The sequence below is a fragment of the Chiloscyllium plagiosum genome, unplaced genomic scaffold (genome assembly GCF_037043375.1).
Source record: "Chiloscyllium plagiosum isolate Xiang-an unplaced genomic scaffold, Cpla_swu_hap1 HiC_scaffold_5, whole genome shotgun sequence".
Classification (NCBI taxonomy): Eukaryota; Metazoa; Chordata; class Chondrichthyes; order Orectolobiformes; family Hemiscylliidae; genus Chiloscyllium; species Chiloscyllium plagiosum.
The window spans coordinates 85,667,209-85,685,366 of NW_028270143.1; the positions used below are offsets into that span (position 1 = coordinate 85,667,209).

Consider the following 18,158-nt stretch of genomic DNA (forward strand, 5'->3'; position numbering starts at 1 on the left):
AGACAAGAGAGCACATGCTCTGTAATAGTTCTACAAAACAATACACAAATCTTGAATTGAGTGTTAGCTTTTATTTTGATTTTAAAATGCTAACAATTATAGGAGTTATAAGCAATGAAAATATTAAAGGCAGACAAAAAGCAATGCTTTAATATCAGAAATTATGTACAAATTAAAAGAGACCATTGTTTAATTCAAATCTTCTCTTCAAATCAGCATCATAATTCTGGATGAAATTTATTTGAATTAGGTACACACATGAAAACAAATTTCATCAACTTACATATAAATAAAAAAGGCTAACAAAATCTAGCTATTCCAATAAATAAATGCAGATATTATAAACATATGTTCCAGATTTGTAAAATATGATATAAAATTATTAAGATTAAGTGATCAATGAAGTCACAATATTTTTGAGGCTCTTAAATTCATTACAACAGTATCAATTTTTGATCTATGGAGATACTTTAAAGTTCCTCCATAGTGATTTATCACTTCTATAATTCCACTTGTTGTAAGCTACAAAAAAAAACAAAGTCAAACTTGAAAAGTCAGAAGCTTGATGAAATGATGAATATAGTATTGGATTGTCATTTTGTGAAATAGATACTTTATAATAATCATAACCAACAAACAACAGGACCATGAAATGTGATCCAATGGCATGAAATTTGACTGTTATTTGAAAGTTTTCCAAATTAATTAATACATAGTTACTCATTTGTAGAAAGTGTGAATATTACTGAGAAGAGATATGTTGCTGAAGCTTTTTGTCTTGCATTCATCAGGACCAATGCAAGAATGTCAAATTTAAAATAATCACAACATATATTGCAAGACAAAAGGATGCAGATTGGTTGGCAATTTAGCTTTCCTTGACTGAGATATTGCCATAGAGAAATTAACACAGAACTATAGCCTTTGCAAGCTTGTGGTAATTCCAAAAAAGGTCAAGGCTTGAACATATTCTTTTTACTTGCAGAGAACAAGTATGAATGCATATGAATGCATTTCTCTTCTAGTCAGCATAAATGAGCCATGTTGTGAAGTTGACAGATTGTTTTAAATTATTGTTAGTGTTAGTTATTAGCTCACTCAGACTTCAACATACACTGCCCCATTGCGAAAACTTGTGTATGGGCCAACAAACATTATTTCACGATCTCAGAAGTACCTGATCCAGCTTAGGTTACACTGAAAAGGCATAATATTGCTAAGAAAAAGTGAAGACTGCAGATGTTAGAGTTCAGAGTCGAAGAATGTGATGCTGAGAAAGCACAGCAGTTCAGGCAGCAACCGAGGAGCAGGAGAGTCAATGTTTCGGGCATAAGCCCTTCATCAGGAATGAGACTTGTGGGCCAAGGGGGCTGAGAGATAAATGAGAGTGGGGGGGGGGTTGGAGGAGGGGGGGGGGGGGAAGGTAGTTGGGAATGCAATAGGTAGATGAAGGTGAGGGTCAAAGTGATACGGTGGAGCAGATGGGTGGGAAGCAAGATGGATAGGTTGGACCATTCAAGAGGGCAGTGCCGAGTTGGAAGGTTGGGACTGGGATAAGGTGGGGGGTGGGGGGAGATAGGGAAACGTCGACTCTCCTGCTCCTCAGATGCTGCCTGACTGGCTGTGCTTTTCCAGCACCACACTCTTCGACTCAAATAAAATTGCTAAGATTTGAACAAAAAGGATAAATAAACCATTCCGTGCTGCAACAATGTAGTGGCTACTAAAGTGGCATTTTCAAGGTACTTCCAACAATCAAAAAAACATTCTGCCTGCACACAACTGAGCAATGCCATATACATGTTTAGGTACTATTATAATGCCATGCATGTCAGCTATACATTCCAATACTTGGCTGATGAAATCAAACATCATATTCCTTCAGTTGTTCACAAAATGTAGCATATAGACCACATGCAACCAGTTGGCACTTGTAAAACCTGAACCAAAATATCTACTATTCAATGTGATTTCATGTTTGGGCAGCATTTGCTTAATAATCTTGATTGTACTAATAGCTACACAAGCAATAACTTAAGATAATCGGTTCAGCTTATAAGGCGGCTTACAATTTAAATTACCAGCGAGTCTGGGAGCCTACAGCTCTCATTGGCTGAGGCATTGCCATGAAGAAAGCAATCCGAGCTGATCCATGAAATAATCGGCAGCCTCTCCTCTTGCAATATAGCCTGATGTCAACGTTTGAAATTTGACATTCTTGTTTTGGTCCTAACATAAGAGAAATGGTTTTGGCAGCATGTCTTTTTTTCAGCTTTAATTAACATGCAGATCGCATATGCAAACAATCGCTATTATCAAGGTCAAAAGTATTCCAGTATTTAATTGCTGAAAGCAACATTTGTCCAAATCATTAGAAATGAAATAGAGCTGACTCAACTTGAAACCATTTACATAATAGATTCAATGTAAACAAGCATCGATATTGGTGAAATTTAAATTAAAAGTATGGTTAAGTAATGGTCATCACAGAGAAAATGCAAATCTACAAAGCAGAAAATATTGTATTCTCATATGCCAAGACATCAGTTCAACAATGACTAGAGTGCAAAAGGTGCTACATTTGTAAATCTGTATTTTTACATTTGTAAATTTACAATTGTAAATTTTCTTCTGGTTTGATTAATACCTGTTTAACAAGCTGAAGCAGGTCCAGGGCCCAGTGGTCAATTAGATATATTTTAATAATTGCATTTTGGTGAATGTATCAAGTTTATTCACCCACAACAGTTGGTCTTTAAGTACAGAAATGAATCAAACAGTAATAGAACAAAGGAAAGAACAAAGAAAATTTACAGCCCAGGAACATGCCCTTCAGCCCTCCAAGTAATAGGGGTTACTTTCCAGCATAACATTCCACCCTCTACTTATTCTTTAGGTTCATCTCCTATTTTCATAAACAATTTTCTTGCATTTTATCCCTTAACAGGATAAAGATTATTTTTGATTAAAGGCAATTCAGGACAATTTCTTAAAACTATATTACCTTGCCTTAGTCACTTTGGATTTTCACATGATTTCATAAAGTTGCATTCCCATCACAGATATAGAGTGCACAAAGACCTAGAGCTCACACAATGTCTCTTTTCTGCACTTCTATATTCCATATTTACAGAAGATGCTAATCACGAGACATACAGTGTGGCAAGACAAAGAAGCAAGTCAGAAGATCCTCAGCCAGTCTGAGAATTGAACTTGCACTGTCTCTGCACCAAACTCCAGCCATCTACCTAACTAACCCAGATTTTAATTTAGTGGTGTTAACATCTTTAAATTTTAAATTCAAATTTTGTATACATTTTTGTTTCCATTTAAAAAAAATACAATGTATAATCCAGCAATTATAATCTTGTTAGCAGCCTGACAGCAGAATACGCTACTTAAAACAAATAGGATCCAATACTGCAGCATGTTACATGTATAAAAGTACAGTTAAATGAACTATATTTTATGTAAAATTAACGTGCATGTTACACAATTGGTGCAAACCTTAGTGATTATGGACAATAACTTCAGGTTAGGACTTTGTCACTTCCCTTTCTGCCAACAGAATCTAATACAGCTATTTTTGAGGAGCAACAAATCTAGAATAAGACTTGACTGTCTTTGACCACCGCTGAGGGATTCAGTGACAACTGGAGTGGTCATGGCAGCTTGAAAATATACTGTCTAAAGGGTAAGTACACAGGTATCAACTGAGTAGTAAACACTTGTTAAAAATTGCTCATGGCATATGGGCATTGTTAACCAGGCCAACATTTAGTGACATAGTTCCAAGTCTGTATTGTGTGGGGTCTGGAGAACTTGCAGGTGGCTCTCACATATCTACTACCTCTTTCTTTCTTGTTGGTATGAGTAATAGGTTTAGAAGTTGCTCTCAAAAGGAGCCTGGATGAGTTATTGCAGTTCATCTTGTATATACTTCTTCCACTATGCATTAGTGGTGAAGGAGGTGAACACTGAAAGTGATGGGTGAGGCATGATCAAGCGGGCTGCTTTAAGCTGGGTGACGTTGAGCTTCTTGAGTGTTGTTGGTGCAACAACTGACCAACCAAATGGAGAGTATTCCATCACACTCTTGAATTGTCCCCTGTCGATGATGGACAGGTATGGAGGAGATAGGAGGAAAGGTAGTCGCTGCAAAATTCCAAGCCTCTGACCTACATTTATGGCCATTTGATAACTTATAGGATAACAATCCAATAAACAGCCCAATATGGAAGTAAAGATCAGTCTGCTTGAACTTTGAGGAAACAAAATTTCAATGAACTATGGAAAGTGCCACAACATGTCTTGACTTCCAACAAGCTTTGAAATCTCAGTAGTTAAGATTAAACTAGTTGGGAATTTGGAACAAAATGCGGAAAATGTTTGTGGTTTTTGACATGATATATTATGGTGAGTGTAAATATTGAACTGGGTGCCCAGAGATTCTTATTTTGAACTGATTTGTGTTCATAAACTTATTGCAAATACCTTAAATTTTCACTCCAGACCAAATGAAAGCAGGGGTGGAAGAAGGTGCAAGAGTAATATCTAGAGCTAAGTGATCCCACACCAATGGGTCAGATCTGAGCTTTGCAGTCACATTCAGTCAAAATCAGCAGTGGTTAACTAAGCAGCTAACCAGAGGAGGTAGTTTCTTTAATGTCCCAATGTATGCTCGTATGTCCACCCAATGTGTGTGCATATGTCCTCAAAAGTATCCAGGCTTTTCTTTAACAATTTCAGGTACTTAACCTAACTACCCTGTCCTGCAATCCACACCAGTTTAGTTTGTTAACCAGTCCTAGTACAAAGAATTTCCTGGCATCAGTTTCATATTGTTCGACATAACAGGAATGATTCCACTAAATCAAAGTTTTAATAAGCTGTATTGAGCATGGATTTGCGAAGGCTCTTTATGAAAGCAGCTTTCCTTTGTTTTCCTTCTGGTGTGCCCTTACAGTGCTACTATAATTTAACTTGAAGCGGTGCTTTAATTCTTGTACAGCATTTCCAATTTATTCAGAGCTTTTTTTTGTATGTGTTCATGAGATGAGGATACTGCTGGCTGGGATGGAAATTATTGCCCTTCCCTAACTCTCCTGGTGAAGGTGATGATGAACTGCCTTCTTGAACTGCCTTCCACGTGCCTGCAGTTCCACCCAGTTCTTTCTAATCAACCAACTTCTTTTCTCCAACTCTATCCCTTAACTATTTCTTGATGCTTTGCTACTGCTGAACTTTAATTGATTGATGTGTGATTGTTGGGTGCACCCTTACAACCTTTCTTGAACAAGGATGTGATGTTTGCAATTTTCCAGTCTTTTTGCACCTCCCAAGTGTCTGGAGAAGATTGAAAGTTTATGGCCAGATTTCCTACAATTTTGACTCCTACCTCCCTCAGTTTCCTTGGATGCATCTCATCTGGTTCTAATGTTTTGTCAAACTTAAGTTCCAACAGCCTAACCAACACATCTTCCTTATCAGCTTTGAACTCTAACAGTGATTGAGTTTCTTCCTGTCACCATGGCTTGGGTAGTATGTAGCTCCTTGACATTGATTGTTGCAAACTATTAATTTAATACTTCAGCCATACCCCATGCTTCTAGGTATTAATACCTTTTTGGTCCCTAATCTGTCCTACATCTCCTTTTCTCACAATTTTACTATTTAGATATCTATAGAGACTTCTTCAGAATGGTTTAAAATTCTGATTTTATTACTATCTTTTAGGTTTTGCTTATTAATTTTAAACTTAGCTCCAGAAGTTGCGATTATAGGACCATGTTCACATTCAACTGATATCACTAGTACCAACATGAATCATGACCTCTGTTTGTTCACCCTCCCCTCCCTCAGAAGAATATCCTGCAGCTACAATGTGACATCCTTGACCCTGCAACCAGGGAGTTGACATACCACACTGGAGTAATTTTGATGGTCACAGAAATGCTTGTCTGTTACCATAAGTAATGATTGCTCTATCACTGTTGTTCCTAATTTTTTCTTCCTCCCTTCCTGCACAGCAAAGCCATTCATGGTTCCACAGATGTGGCTCACACTGCATTCCCTTGAGAAACAAACACTGTCACAGAGTCATAGAGATGTATAGCATGGAAACAGACCCTTCGGTCCAACCCGTCCATGCCGACCAGATATCCCAACCCAATCTAGTGCCACCTGCCAGCACCCGGCCCATATCCCTCCAAACGCCTCTTAAATGTTGCAACTGTACCAGCCTCCACCACATCCTCTGGCAGCTCATTTCATACACGTACCACCCTCTGCGTGAAAAGGTTGTCCCTTAGGTCTCTTTTATATCTTTCCCCTCTCACCCTAAACCTATGCCCTCTAGTCTGGACTCCCCGACCCCAGAGAAAAGACTTTGTCTATTTATCCTATCCATGTCCCCTCATAATTTTGTAAACTTCTATAAGGTCACCCCTCAGCCTCCGACACTCAAAGGAAAACAGCCCCAGCCTGTTCAGCCTCTCCCTGTAGCTCAGATCCTCCAACCCTGGCAACATCCTTGTAAATCTTTTCTGAACCCTTTCAAGTTTCACAACATCTTTCCGATAGGAAGGAGACCAGAATTGCACGCAAGACTCCAACAGTGGCCTAACCAATGTCCTGTACAGCTGCAACATGTCCTCCCAACTTCTGTACTCAATACTCTGACCAATAAAGGAAAGCATACCAAATGCCTTCTTCACTATCCTATCTATTTGGGACTCCACTTTCAAGGAGCTATGAACCTGCACTCCAAGGTCTCTTTGTTCAACAACACTCCCTAGGACCTTACCATTAAGTGTATAAGTCCTGCTAAGATTTGCTTTCCCAAAATGCAGCACCTCGCATTTACCGGAATTAAACTCCATCTGCCACTTCTCAGCCCATTGGCCCATCTGGTCAAGATCCTGTTGTAATCTGAGATAACCCTCTTCACTGTCCACTACACCTCTAATTTTGGTGTCATCTGCAAACTTACTAACTGTACCTCTTATGCTCACATCCAAATCATTTATGTAAATGACAAAAAGTAGACAACCCAGCACCGATCCTTGTGGCACTTCACTGGTCACAGGCCTCCAGTCTGAAAAACAACCCTCCACCACCACCCTCTGTCTTCTACCTTTGAGCCAGTTCTGTATCCAAATGGCTAGTTCTCCCTGTATTCCGTGAGATCTAACCTTGCTAATCAGTCTCCCATGGGGAACCTTGTCGAATGCCTTACTGAAGTCCATATAGATCACATCTACTGCTCTGCCCTCATCATTCTTCTTTGTTACTTCTTCAAAAAACTCAATCATGTTTGTAAGACATGATTTCCCGCACACAAAGCCATGCTAACTATCCCGAATCAGTCCTTGCCTTTCTAAATACATGTACACCCTGTCCCTTAGGATTCCCTCCAACAACTTGCCCACCACCGAGGTCAGGCTCACTGGTCTATAGTTTCCTGGCTTGTCTTTACCACCCTTCTTAAACAGAGGCACCACGTTAGCCAACCTCCAGTCTTCCGGCACCTCACCTGTGACTGTCGATGATACAAATATCTCAGCAAGAGGCCCAGCAATCACTTCTCTAGCTTCCCACTGAGTTCTCGGGTACACCTGATCAGGTCCTGGTAAGTTATCCACCTTTAACCATTTCAAGACATCCAGCACTTCCTCCTCTGTAACATTTTGCAAGATGTCACCATCTATTTCCCTACAGTCTATATCTTCCATATCCTTTTCCACAGTAAATACTGATGCAAAATATTCATTTAGTATCTCCCCCATTTTCTGTGGCTCCACACAAAGGCCACCTTGCTGATCTTTGAGGGACACTATTCTCTCCCTAGTTACCCTTTTTTCCTTAATATATTTGTTAGAACCCTTTGGATTCTCCTTAATTCTATTTGCCAAAGCTATCTCATGTCCCCTTTTTCCCCTCCTGATTTCCCTCTTAAGTATACTCCTACTTTCTTTATACTCTTCTAAGGATTCACTCGATCCAGCCTGTCTATACCTGACATATGCTTCCTTCTTTTTCTTAACCAAACCCTCAATTTCTTTCGTCATTCAGCATTCCCCATACCTACCAGCCTTCCCCTTCACCCTGACAGGAATATACTGTCTCTGGATTCTTGTTATCTCATTTCTGAAGGCTTCCCATTTTCCAGCCGTCTCTTTACCTGTGAACATCTGCCTCCAATCAGCTTTCAAAAGTTCTTGCCTAATACTGTCAAAATTGGCCTTTCTCCAATTTAGAACTCCAACTTTTAGATCTGGTCTATCCTTTTCCATCACTATTTTAAAATGAATAGAATTATGGTCGTTGGCCCCAAAGTGCTCCCCCACTGACACCTCAGTCACCTGCCCTGCCTTATTTCCAAAGAGTAGGTCAAGTTTTGCACCTTCTCTAGTAGGTACATCCACATACTGAATCAGAAAATTGTCTTGTAATCACTGAAGAAATTCCTCTCCATCTAAACCTTTAACACTATGGCAGTCCCAGTCGATGTTTGGAAACTTAAAATCCTCTACTATAACTACCCTATTATTCTTACAGAGAGCTGAGATCTCCATACAAGTTTGTTTCTCAAAATCCCTCTGACTATTGGGGGCGGGGGTCTATAATACAATCCCAATAAGGTGATTATCCCTTTCTTATTTCTCAGTTCCACCCAAATAACTTCCCTGGATGTATTTCCGGGAATATCCTCCCTCAGCACAGCTGTAATGCTATCCCTTATCAAAAATGCCACTCCCCCTTCTCTCTTGCCTCCCTTTCACTGAATTAATTGTTGCTGTGATTTTTCAATTTCATCTTTTCATTCAAAGAACTGGAACATTCTACCAATACTCATTTTACTTTACAGCTACACTAAGTTTCCATCCCTTGAAGGCTACTTGAAACCAGTAGGTGAACTCAGACAATTTGATCCATTGCTCACTGATCATGAGATTACTAAATAGAATACAGAGTTCCAATTATTAATTTTAAATTTAGACTGAACAAACAGCTACCTGTAGCATTTGTATCCTGGAACATTCAGCTGCCAGTCCTGCCCATCCCTGAGCCATGGGTTGTGGCGATTCAGTGGTGGCTAGCATCATGATGGTGCACTTCACTTACAACGGTCTTATGCAAACCCGCGTTATAGAAAAATCGTGCTTTAGAAACAGCGCTTAAAGTGTTGGCATTATAATCATGATACAGCCAGCACACATTTTAAAAGTTCGCGCTATAGACATAGTGTCCCCAATTTGTCAATTGCGTCACAGTGAATTCATGTTGAACAAACATCTGTTATAATAGAACGACCTGTATGTCGATAGCATCTTCAGAGAGGCAGTCACATCATCAGCATCCACAGCAGAAAACCAACTTGTGAGCAGGACTTCAAAGGATTCCTTAATCACTAGCCTGTTTCTCTGGACTGCCCAGCAGTCACTCATTCCCTTTCTGCCTCCAGGCCATTGAGGAGCAACGTGATTGCCTCTCTGAAGATGCTATCGACATACAGGTTGTTCTGTTATAACGCACGTTTGGTCAACATGAATTTACTGTGACGCAATTGACAAATTGGGGACACTATTTCTATAGCGTGAACTTTTAAAGTGTGTGTTGGCTGTATCATGATTATAATGCCAACACTTTAAGCGCTGTTTTTCTATAACGTGGGTTTGCACAAGATCGCTTTAAGTGAAGTGCACCACCATGATGCAAGCCACCACTGAATCGCCACAACTCAGGTTTCTGCAGTTGGCAGGACGACTTAAACATAGGGTCATCTGAGATACCAGGATGGTTCAATACTTCCCACATTTTACAGGCTGCAAATTCCACTTGATTGAACTGAGGTGCCAAATCTTAATTTTGTTCCTCTTATATTAACTTTATTCTGCTTTGGATTACTTGTATTACTTTATTAGCCCTACATTGGCCCTGACTTTCACTATTTCTGATGTTTCTCTGTTAAATCCAAAAATAGTATGTTTTTACAATTTACAGTAATTTAAAGACTGATCATAATTGAAAGTTCTTATTAACTAATGAATTTGCTGAGGAAAAAAGTAGGAAACAATTGCACATCCTCGTTGTCATTCACCAAAGTCACCACTCAACACATTTCTTGCAATAAAGCTTACTTAAAGCATCTACGTTGCCCTCTGCACCGACTTCCCACATTGAATGATATTCCCAGGTATATTCACTCAGCCTCTGTCTCCTTCATGCCAAGTATCCCTCACACTTATTGATCTTCACTCCTATTGATCCAAAACATAAATGTCTTTGACAAATGGCATTATTCTTCTTTGAGTGAATGTTTTGTTTGAAAATTGGGGAATGTGTCAACATATTCAGGGATTCTCAGAATGAAGTATGAAAATCACCACACTGCAGATTTTGAAGAATTTACATATCTACATTTCTGGTTCATTTCATTAGATTGAAAATCAAGTCTTTAAAAAGCACAGAAAACAAAAACTGGAATTGTTAGAAGTGAAATGATCACTTTTGGTTTATTTCAAATGTTCTATATATATTTGCATTTTTGCCTGGTGACATTTGGGTTTGAATCACAAACTAAGCCTTTGACTTTATTAGTTTCTACAGTTAAGGAATGGAAAGGCATTCTATGATCATGTGTGCTACCAGTGAATCAGCCATGCTTGAAAAGAGTATGCTTTGGACATAGGACTTTAGTCCTGAATTTCTGACCCGAACTTCCAGTGAACAGAGTACCTGCTGGGAGCACAGAATTTTCATCTATGGTAAGCACACAACATTAACCTTAATAATTATTTGTAAATGAGCTAATACATACCAATTCAATGTAGAACTACATTATACAAATAATCCAACTCACAAATAATAAAGACCAAAATAAATTTGCTAAGTGTGCTGACTGTTTGTAGCCTTGGAAAGATAGTTGAAATTGATCATTAATACACTGGGAAACAGTATTTTTATTTGCAAATAAATGCTCATAGTTTCTCTGATGGTAACGTCCCCTTCATTTTCTTTGAAAGAAAAACTGTTTTATAGATTCAGTATAGCTTGGTTCACTAATTCCCTTCCACTGAATTAATTGTTGCTGTGATTTTTCAATTTCATCTTTTCATTCAAAGAACTGGAACATTCTACCAATACTCATTTTACTTTACAGCTACACTAAGTTTCCATCCCTTGAAGGCTACTTGAAACCAGTAGGTGAACTCAGACAATTTGATCCATTGCTCACTGATCATGAGATTACTAAATAGAATACAGAGTTCCAATTATTAATTTTAAATTTAGACTGAACAAACAGCTTTCAACAATCTATCCCCAAACCCACAAAAGCACCTCAACCATCCAAGGCAAAATCATTTAACTAAAATGCTATTCTGGGTTTGGAGTCACAAATAAGTTCAGCATTACATCAACAGAGTGATATTAGAAAACAAATTCACCAAGTGACTGGAAAAAAAAATTGATGGAGAATATTTCATGCCATCACAGTTATGAAGTGATTGTAACACAGACCTACCTGGTAATCCTGATCATCAATTGCAAACCTCTCTCTCAAATTTCGGAACACCATAGGGCAGTACTCCTTAAATTTAAAGTGACTTGGCATATTCTCCCTGGTAAATAAATTAAATCTCTTAGATAACACCTATATAAGTAAGGTCAATCCAACTAATTATGGAGGAAACAAAATAGTCTATTACCACAATAAAAAGAAACAGATGTTTTTGGTTTAAAAAAAGCTTTTGACACTATACACAGAAGTCAAGATAAAGTGCAGGTATACCAGGGTAAAATAAAACAGGGCAGGAGAGGGATACTAAGGTTAATTCTGTCTATGTTGTATACATAGTCTGAACTTTCAGTATAATGCTTTATTATTCATAGACTTTAAGCATTAAAATGATGGTAACTTGAAAATTTTCAGTTGAACAAAAGCCAAATGAATTTGCAATGCGTTGATCACACACCTGACAACTCTGATTGAAGTTTTTGAAAAGGAATCTCAAGTAGTGGATCTCAAGTAATGTCTGTTCTTATGAATATGGACTGCAGGAAGTATTTGATACATTCTCTCATAAAAGACTGTAAGCCAAAATTGAAGCACATGAAATTATTTGTACATTGTTGATCTGTTTAGGAAATTGGGCAAGTGACAGTCAGCAGAGAATAGGAATAAAGGACAATGACTCTAATTGGCAGAATGTGAATAGTGAAGTCCCTCAAGGCACTACGTTTGGGCCTCTACTGTTCATTGTCTTGATTAATGGGGGATACAGAGCCTCATTCCCAAATTTGCAAATACCATGAAGATGGATGGCAAGGTAGCCACTGTAGTTGAAAATGGAATGTTAAATCTGTCATTTTCTTTTGACAATGAATGGGCAAAAATATAGCAAATGGATTTTAATGTAGGCAAATGAGTTTATCCATTTTCAATCTAAAATGGATAGCAAGTGGTACTTTTTGAATGGTAAAAAGCTAGAAACTAGTATAAGCCCAGAGACTAAGGGTCCAGGTATTTAGATGATTAAATAAACACGTCCGGACAATAATAAATAAGCCAATTGAATAGTCGTTATAGGGAGAGGATTAAAATAGAATGAAGTTTTGCTTCAGTTATACAGAGCTCTATTTGACCATACGTGTGCATCCCACATTAGAAAAGATGTATGGGCTTTACACTAAGTACAATGTAGATATGCTATAATGATAGCTTGACTTCAAGGTTTAAATTAATACAGAATACACAAAGGAGGTTTGAATTCCTTGAATTTGGAAGGCTATGGGATGATTTGATTAAAGCTTCCAAATATTAAACAGATAGGATATATAAAACTATTTCCACATATCCAAGTCAAGGACGATTGGATATTGTATTAAATTAGAGCCCGACATCTCAGGAATCAAGTGAGGAAACAGTTCAAGACATGGTACAAGTTTGAACACACTTTCACAAAACATAAATGATAACAAACCAATTTGAAATCTGACATTGGGACATTTTTGGCTTTTTTGTTTAAAAGGTAAATGGGCAAAGATGGGTATTTGGGTTAATATAAATTTGGTTAAAACTCAAGTGCCTGTTAATCTTGAAAGAAGTGTTATAGTTATGCTCAACTTCTTTCTGTCATGATTGGTTTTGGGAACATCAGTTAAGCTGTTATGACATCCTGTGTGTTAGCATATTATTCATTGCTACAGAAAGTAAGGAGATACAGGTAGTTCTCCTATAATGCGCTTTTATTAAACGTGATTTGTCTGTAACTCCATTTGTGAATTGCCAACCTTTTTTTTTAATAAAGCGAACTCCTGTTCACTGTTACTCGATTCTCATCCATGGTACTAGGTATCGGGGTGCACGGAGGACTGGACTACGTGTTGGCATCACATAATCAGTCGACTTGTGCACTTTCTTGCGAAGAGCTTTGTGAAAGGTATTGTGAAATGTTTGTGCTAGTGGACTTGGAAAAGCATCATGAAAGTGTCTCTACAGCCTGAGGACAAGAAGCTGGGAGCAATCTGTTCATTTTAAACCTTAGAGCATTAAGATAAGAATACCTTTTCACTCAAATTGACAAACAGTAAAAGGACAGTGTTGAGGAGCAGTTTGAAACTTGACTTTGTTGTTTCTATTGAGTTTTTTGTTTAAAAATATGTTTAGATGTTAAAGAATATCTGCAAACTCATGAATCTGTTTCAGTCACTAATCACTATGATAAACAACTGCAAAACAAAAACCAGTACAGGTGCTTGGACATGATCAGTCAGCTGCTCGGGTGGTCCAAGTCAGGAAACTTTGCACATAGTAGGTGAGGGAGAGAAAGATGGGTGGTGCACTGTTACTTTTGATGCATGTGTGGAGATGTCCTGAAGGGGTGAGATTCAGGGTTAGTCAGGGTCGGATGTTAGACAGGATAAGAGTGATTAGGGAAGATGTTGTAGGAAATGGTGGACACAGTAACAGAGATAGAGTGAGTTGAGTATCAACGAGAAGGCGGGGGCATTTTCACTGGCAGAGTGGAGAATGTCATTGATCTTCTTCCTATATTCTGTTCATTCCTTCAGATGATTGAGACTGCACTGGCTCGAATAGTAATCCCGATCCATGTTGGCATGGTTCCAGTAAAATGCATCCTTTGTTGGCATGGGAGAAAAACATGGTCTGCCTCTGCATCACCCCATCAGCAACATCTCTATGCCCCTACCCACAAGAGAGGCCTGCTCCTCAGATGCTGCCTGACCAGTTGTCCTTTTCCAGGGTCAGACTTTTCAACTCTGATCTCCAGCATCTGCAATCCTCACTTTTTTCACATAGTGAGGCACAGATTTTCCACTGTCTGCCATGTCTAGGGCCAATGTCAAGAACCACACATGGTAGCTCGGATTTACAGCTGCTGTCTGGGTGCACAATATCTTTTTAAAGATAATGCTGCACCATGGATATTGGTCAATACTGGGATATGCAGGAAGTGGTGAGTTGTTTTGGGAGTTCATGGTGTGTAAGGTGTTCTAGCTAGGTAGCTAGGCGGATAAAGAACTGGTTGAACTCCAGCAGACAGAGAGTAGTAGTTGAAGGAATTCCTTAAAATGGAGAAAGGTGACCAGTGGTGTTCTACAGGGATCAGTGTTGGGGCCACTGTGGTTTGTGATATACATAAATGATCTGGAAGAGGGCAGTGTTGGTATGATCAGCAAGTTTGTAGATGACACGAAGATTGGTGGAGTAGCAGAAAGCATAGAGGACTGTCAAAGAATACTGGAGAATATAGATAGACTGGAGAGTTGGGCGGAGAAGTAGCAGACGGAGTTCAATCCAGGCAAATGTGAGGTGATGCATTTTGGGAAGTCTAATTCTAGAGCGAATTATACAGTAAACGGAAGAGCCTTGGGAAAAGTTGATGAGCAGAGAGATCTGGGAGTTCAGATCCACTGTACCCTGAAGGTTGCTGCACAGGTGGATAGAGTGGTCAAGAAGGCATATGGTGTGCTTGCCTTCATCAGACGGGGTATTCAGTATAAGAGCTGGCAGGTCATGTTAAAATTGTACACGACATTGGTTTGGCCACATTTAGAATATGGTGTACCGTTCTGGTCACCACATTACCAAAAGGATGTGGATGCTTTGGAGAGGGTGCAGAGAAGTTTTACGAGGATGTTGCCTCGTATGGAAGGTGCTAGCTATGAAGAGAAGTTGAGTAGGTTAGGTTTGTTTTCATTAGAAAAAAGGCGATTGAGGGGGGACCTGATTGATGTCTTAAAAATCAGAAAGAGTATAGACAGGATAGATAGAGATAAGCTTTTTCCCAGGGTGAAGGATTCAATAACGAAAGGTCACGCTTTCAAGGTGAGAGGTGGAAAGTTTAAGGGGGATACACCCGGCAAGTACTTTACACAGAGGGTGGTGGGTGCCTGGAACGCGTTGCCAGCAGAGGTAGTAGAGGCAGGCACAGTAGATTCATTTAAGATGCGTCTGGACAGATGCATGAGTAGATGGGGAGCAGAGTAATACAGATGCTTAGGAATTGGGCGACAGGTTTAGACAGTGGATTTGGATCGGCTCAGGTTTGGAGGGCTGAAGGGCCTGTTCCTGGGCTGTAAATTTTCTTTGTTCTTTTGGAAATAGCACATAATATGATGGTGCCAGAATGTGTGAAAGGGGCATCGGGGGGCACGGGGGGGAGGGGTAATAAATCAGGCAGGCAAAAGTGACATCTGCAGAAGCTGGAGATTAGAGTTGACAGTGTGGTGGTGGAAAAGCACAGCAGGTCAGGCAGCATCCAAGCAGCAGGAGAGGTGACGTTTCAGGCAAAAGCCCTAAATCAGGCAGGCTGTATAAAATAAGGTAATAAATGTTCCCCCATCATCATGATGTAAAACCCTCCGATAAACTTGATAAAACTGATATTTAGTGAAAGAAATTAAGTTTCAGTCCTTGATCTATCAGCGCAGGTTTCATTCTGGGATCTGACTTGTGCAGTGTTACTATTGGATGAGATCAGAAGATTGGCTAGAATGTAGTGCAGCCAGCAGGTATAGGTGCCAATCGAGAGTAATCAGTTGAAGATTCTGATGAATTACATTATATAGGCCCATAAAATAGGTCAGTTACAACAGGCCAAAATTTACTTAGACTGTGCTATCATTTGTGTTAGGCTAACTACTGTTTTTGCTTTGAATTTTACTGGTATTTTTGGTGGTTCTCCCCAACCCTGCTTTTCCATTGGTCCCACTGTTTCTATTGTATGGCATTGTATGGGATTGCGACTACGGTGTTATAGCAGAATACCTGTAAGGGAAACTGAAGGAGAGACAGGATAGTTGAGTCACCATGAAAACTAGCAGACCTAAGGATAACAGAGCCTACATGAAGTTGAAAATTATAAAAGAGCATGTTGCAAATTCTTAAAATGAGAATTTCTTTGGATAACTGAGAATTTCTCCCTTGCATGTGCTAGAATAAAATCTTTGCTTCCTTGACTCTTTTAGACTCCAGAGTGAGGTTAGGTTGCAGATCAGTCATAGTCTCACTGAATGATAGAACAGGCTCTAAAGGGTAAAATGGCTTAATGCTTTTCCTATTTTAAACAGTTTGAGAGCAAGTTGGTAGTTAGAAAAGTACTGTAGATTTCTTGGAGCATAGGCATTTTTCTATAGCACTGGATAAGAAACCTGGTAATGCTACAGTATCATCCTGGTAGGAGGATGCAATTAGAGAAAGGCAAGTTTACAAAGGCATCTCCAGTATAAAATTACATGTATGAAGTTTGTAATGGAAAAATTGACTAAAATTTTACAGAGTTGAAAGCTTTTAAATATACTGTAGATGCACATTTGATGGATTGCTTGACGCAGTGAATTAATAATGCCCAAACCTCCGACTTTGGAACTTGAAAATATTCACACTGAATGAACTCGTTTGAAGGTAAAAATGTGTGTCTGTTTTGAAAGTACAATCAAGTTGAAGGCATATCTGTGACAGAAGTTCTTGATGTTGAGTTCTTTTAATTTTCTCATTTCAACATATCAATGGTATTTTCTCCCAGTTTACCTCTTGTTCCACACTTGTTAGTTTCAAAGTTAAAAATCACACAACACCAGGTTATAGTCCAACAGGTTTATTTGGAAGCACTAGCTTTTGGAGCACCGCTCCTGCTACCTGATGAAGGAGCAACTCTACGAAAGCTACTGCTTCCAAATAAACCTATTGGACTATAACCTAGTGTTGCGTGGCTTTTAACTTTGTCCACCCCAGTCCAAAACTGGCATCTCCACATCATGGTTAATTTCATGCTAGTCTTCCATTCTCTACCAGCTCTAAGTTTCAGCTCCTTCAAATATTTGCTACCTGTGTCAGACCCTGCAACTATCTCTTCATTACCTGTGATCTCTCTAAACTTCATAAAGCATTGGAGGACCACATGCCTACATTTAAAAAATACCATTTAGTAAATGAGAATCTCATCTCACACACCCTCCCAAACCCCCTTATAACATTGCAGCTGTGCAGAAAATCTAGTCCTCTGCCTGTGATAAATATCTTTCATAGTCTTAGCTTTTGAGGGGTGAAGCTGATTTCAAATTAGCAAGAGATAAGAATACTGTTCAGAAGAAACTATCAGTAGCTGCTTATCTTGCATAACAAACAATTTGGAGCTATCTAATGGGTGAAGCTTTCTCCCACCAAGGTAATGTAACTGATCATTTGGGAGACAAAAGTCAAAAGGAAACTTTTGTGGAGTGCGATGTATGAATGCAAGTTTTTTTTCTTGAAGTTGAGTGACTTGAACCATTGGGATTTGAATTGAATTTATTGTCATGTGTACCAAGGCACAGTGAAAAGCTTTGGTTTATGATCTTGTCTCTGACAATGGTACATTCCCTCTACTAAATACAAAATCAAAATAAAATTAGAAAAAAAAAAGGCATGAGTGAATCTGGGAATTAGGAAATTACATCTTTTGCAGGCACCAAGAACTGCAAAAGTACAGCATATCAAATGGGAATTCACAAGTAAAAACAGTCAAAATTGCAGTCTATGATTATCCCATAAATCATATGATTTGTTAAAAAATACAAGCGAATGGAATGCTTTTCTCTAAGTAAGGTTCTGAATCATTCATTACCATAATAGATATTTACATCCCTGA

The 18,158-nt window shown here is 38.9% G+C and overlaps 1 protein-coding gene across 5 annotated transcripts in view; it reads right to left on the minus strand.

The window, feature by feature from the left end:
• pip4k2aa (phosphatidylinositol-5-phosphate 4-kinase, type II, alpha a) overlaps positions 1-18,158 on the minus strand; it is a 246,388-nt gene that overhangs the window by 92,608 nt on the left and 135,622 nt on the right. For 4 of the 5 annotated variants that reach the window (XM_043690447.2, XM_043690449.2, XM_043690448.2 and 1 more), the window contains exon 3: positions 11,528-11,624. The exons of the other annotated variant lie outside the window; for it this stretch is intronic. In XM_043690447.2, coding sequence (XP_043546382.1) covers positions 11,528-11,624 — 97 coding nt within the window. The remainder of the gene's footprint in view (positions 1-11,527; positions 11,625-18,158) is intronic. 5 annotated transcript variants of the gene reach the window in all.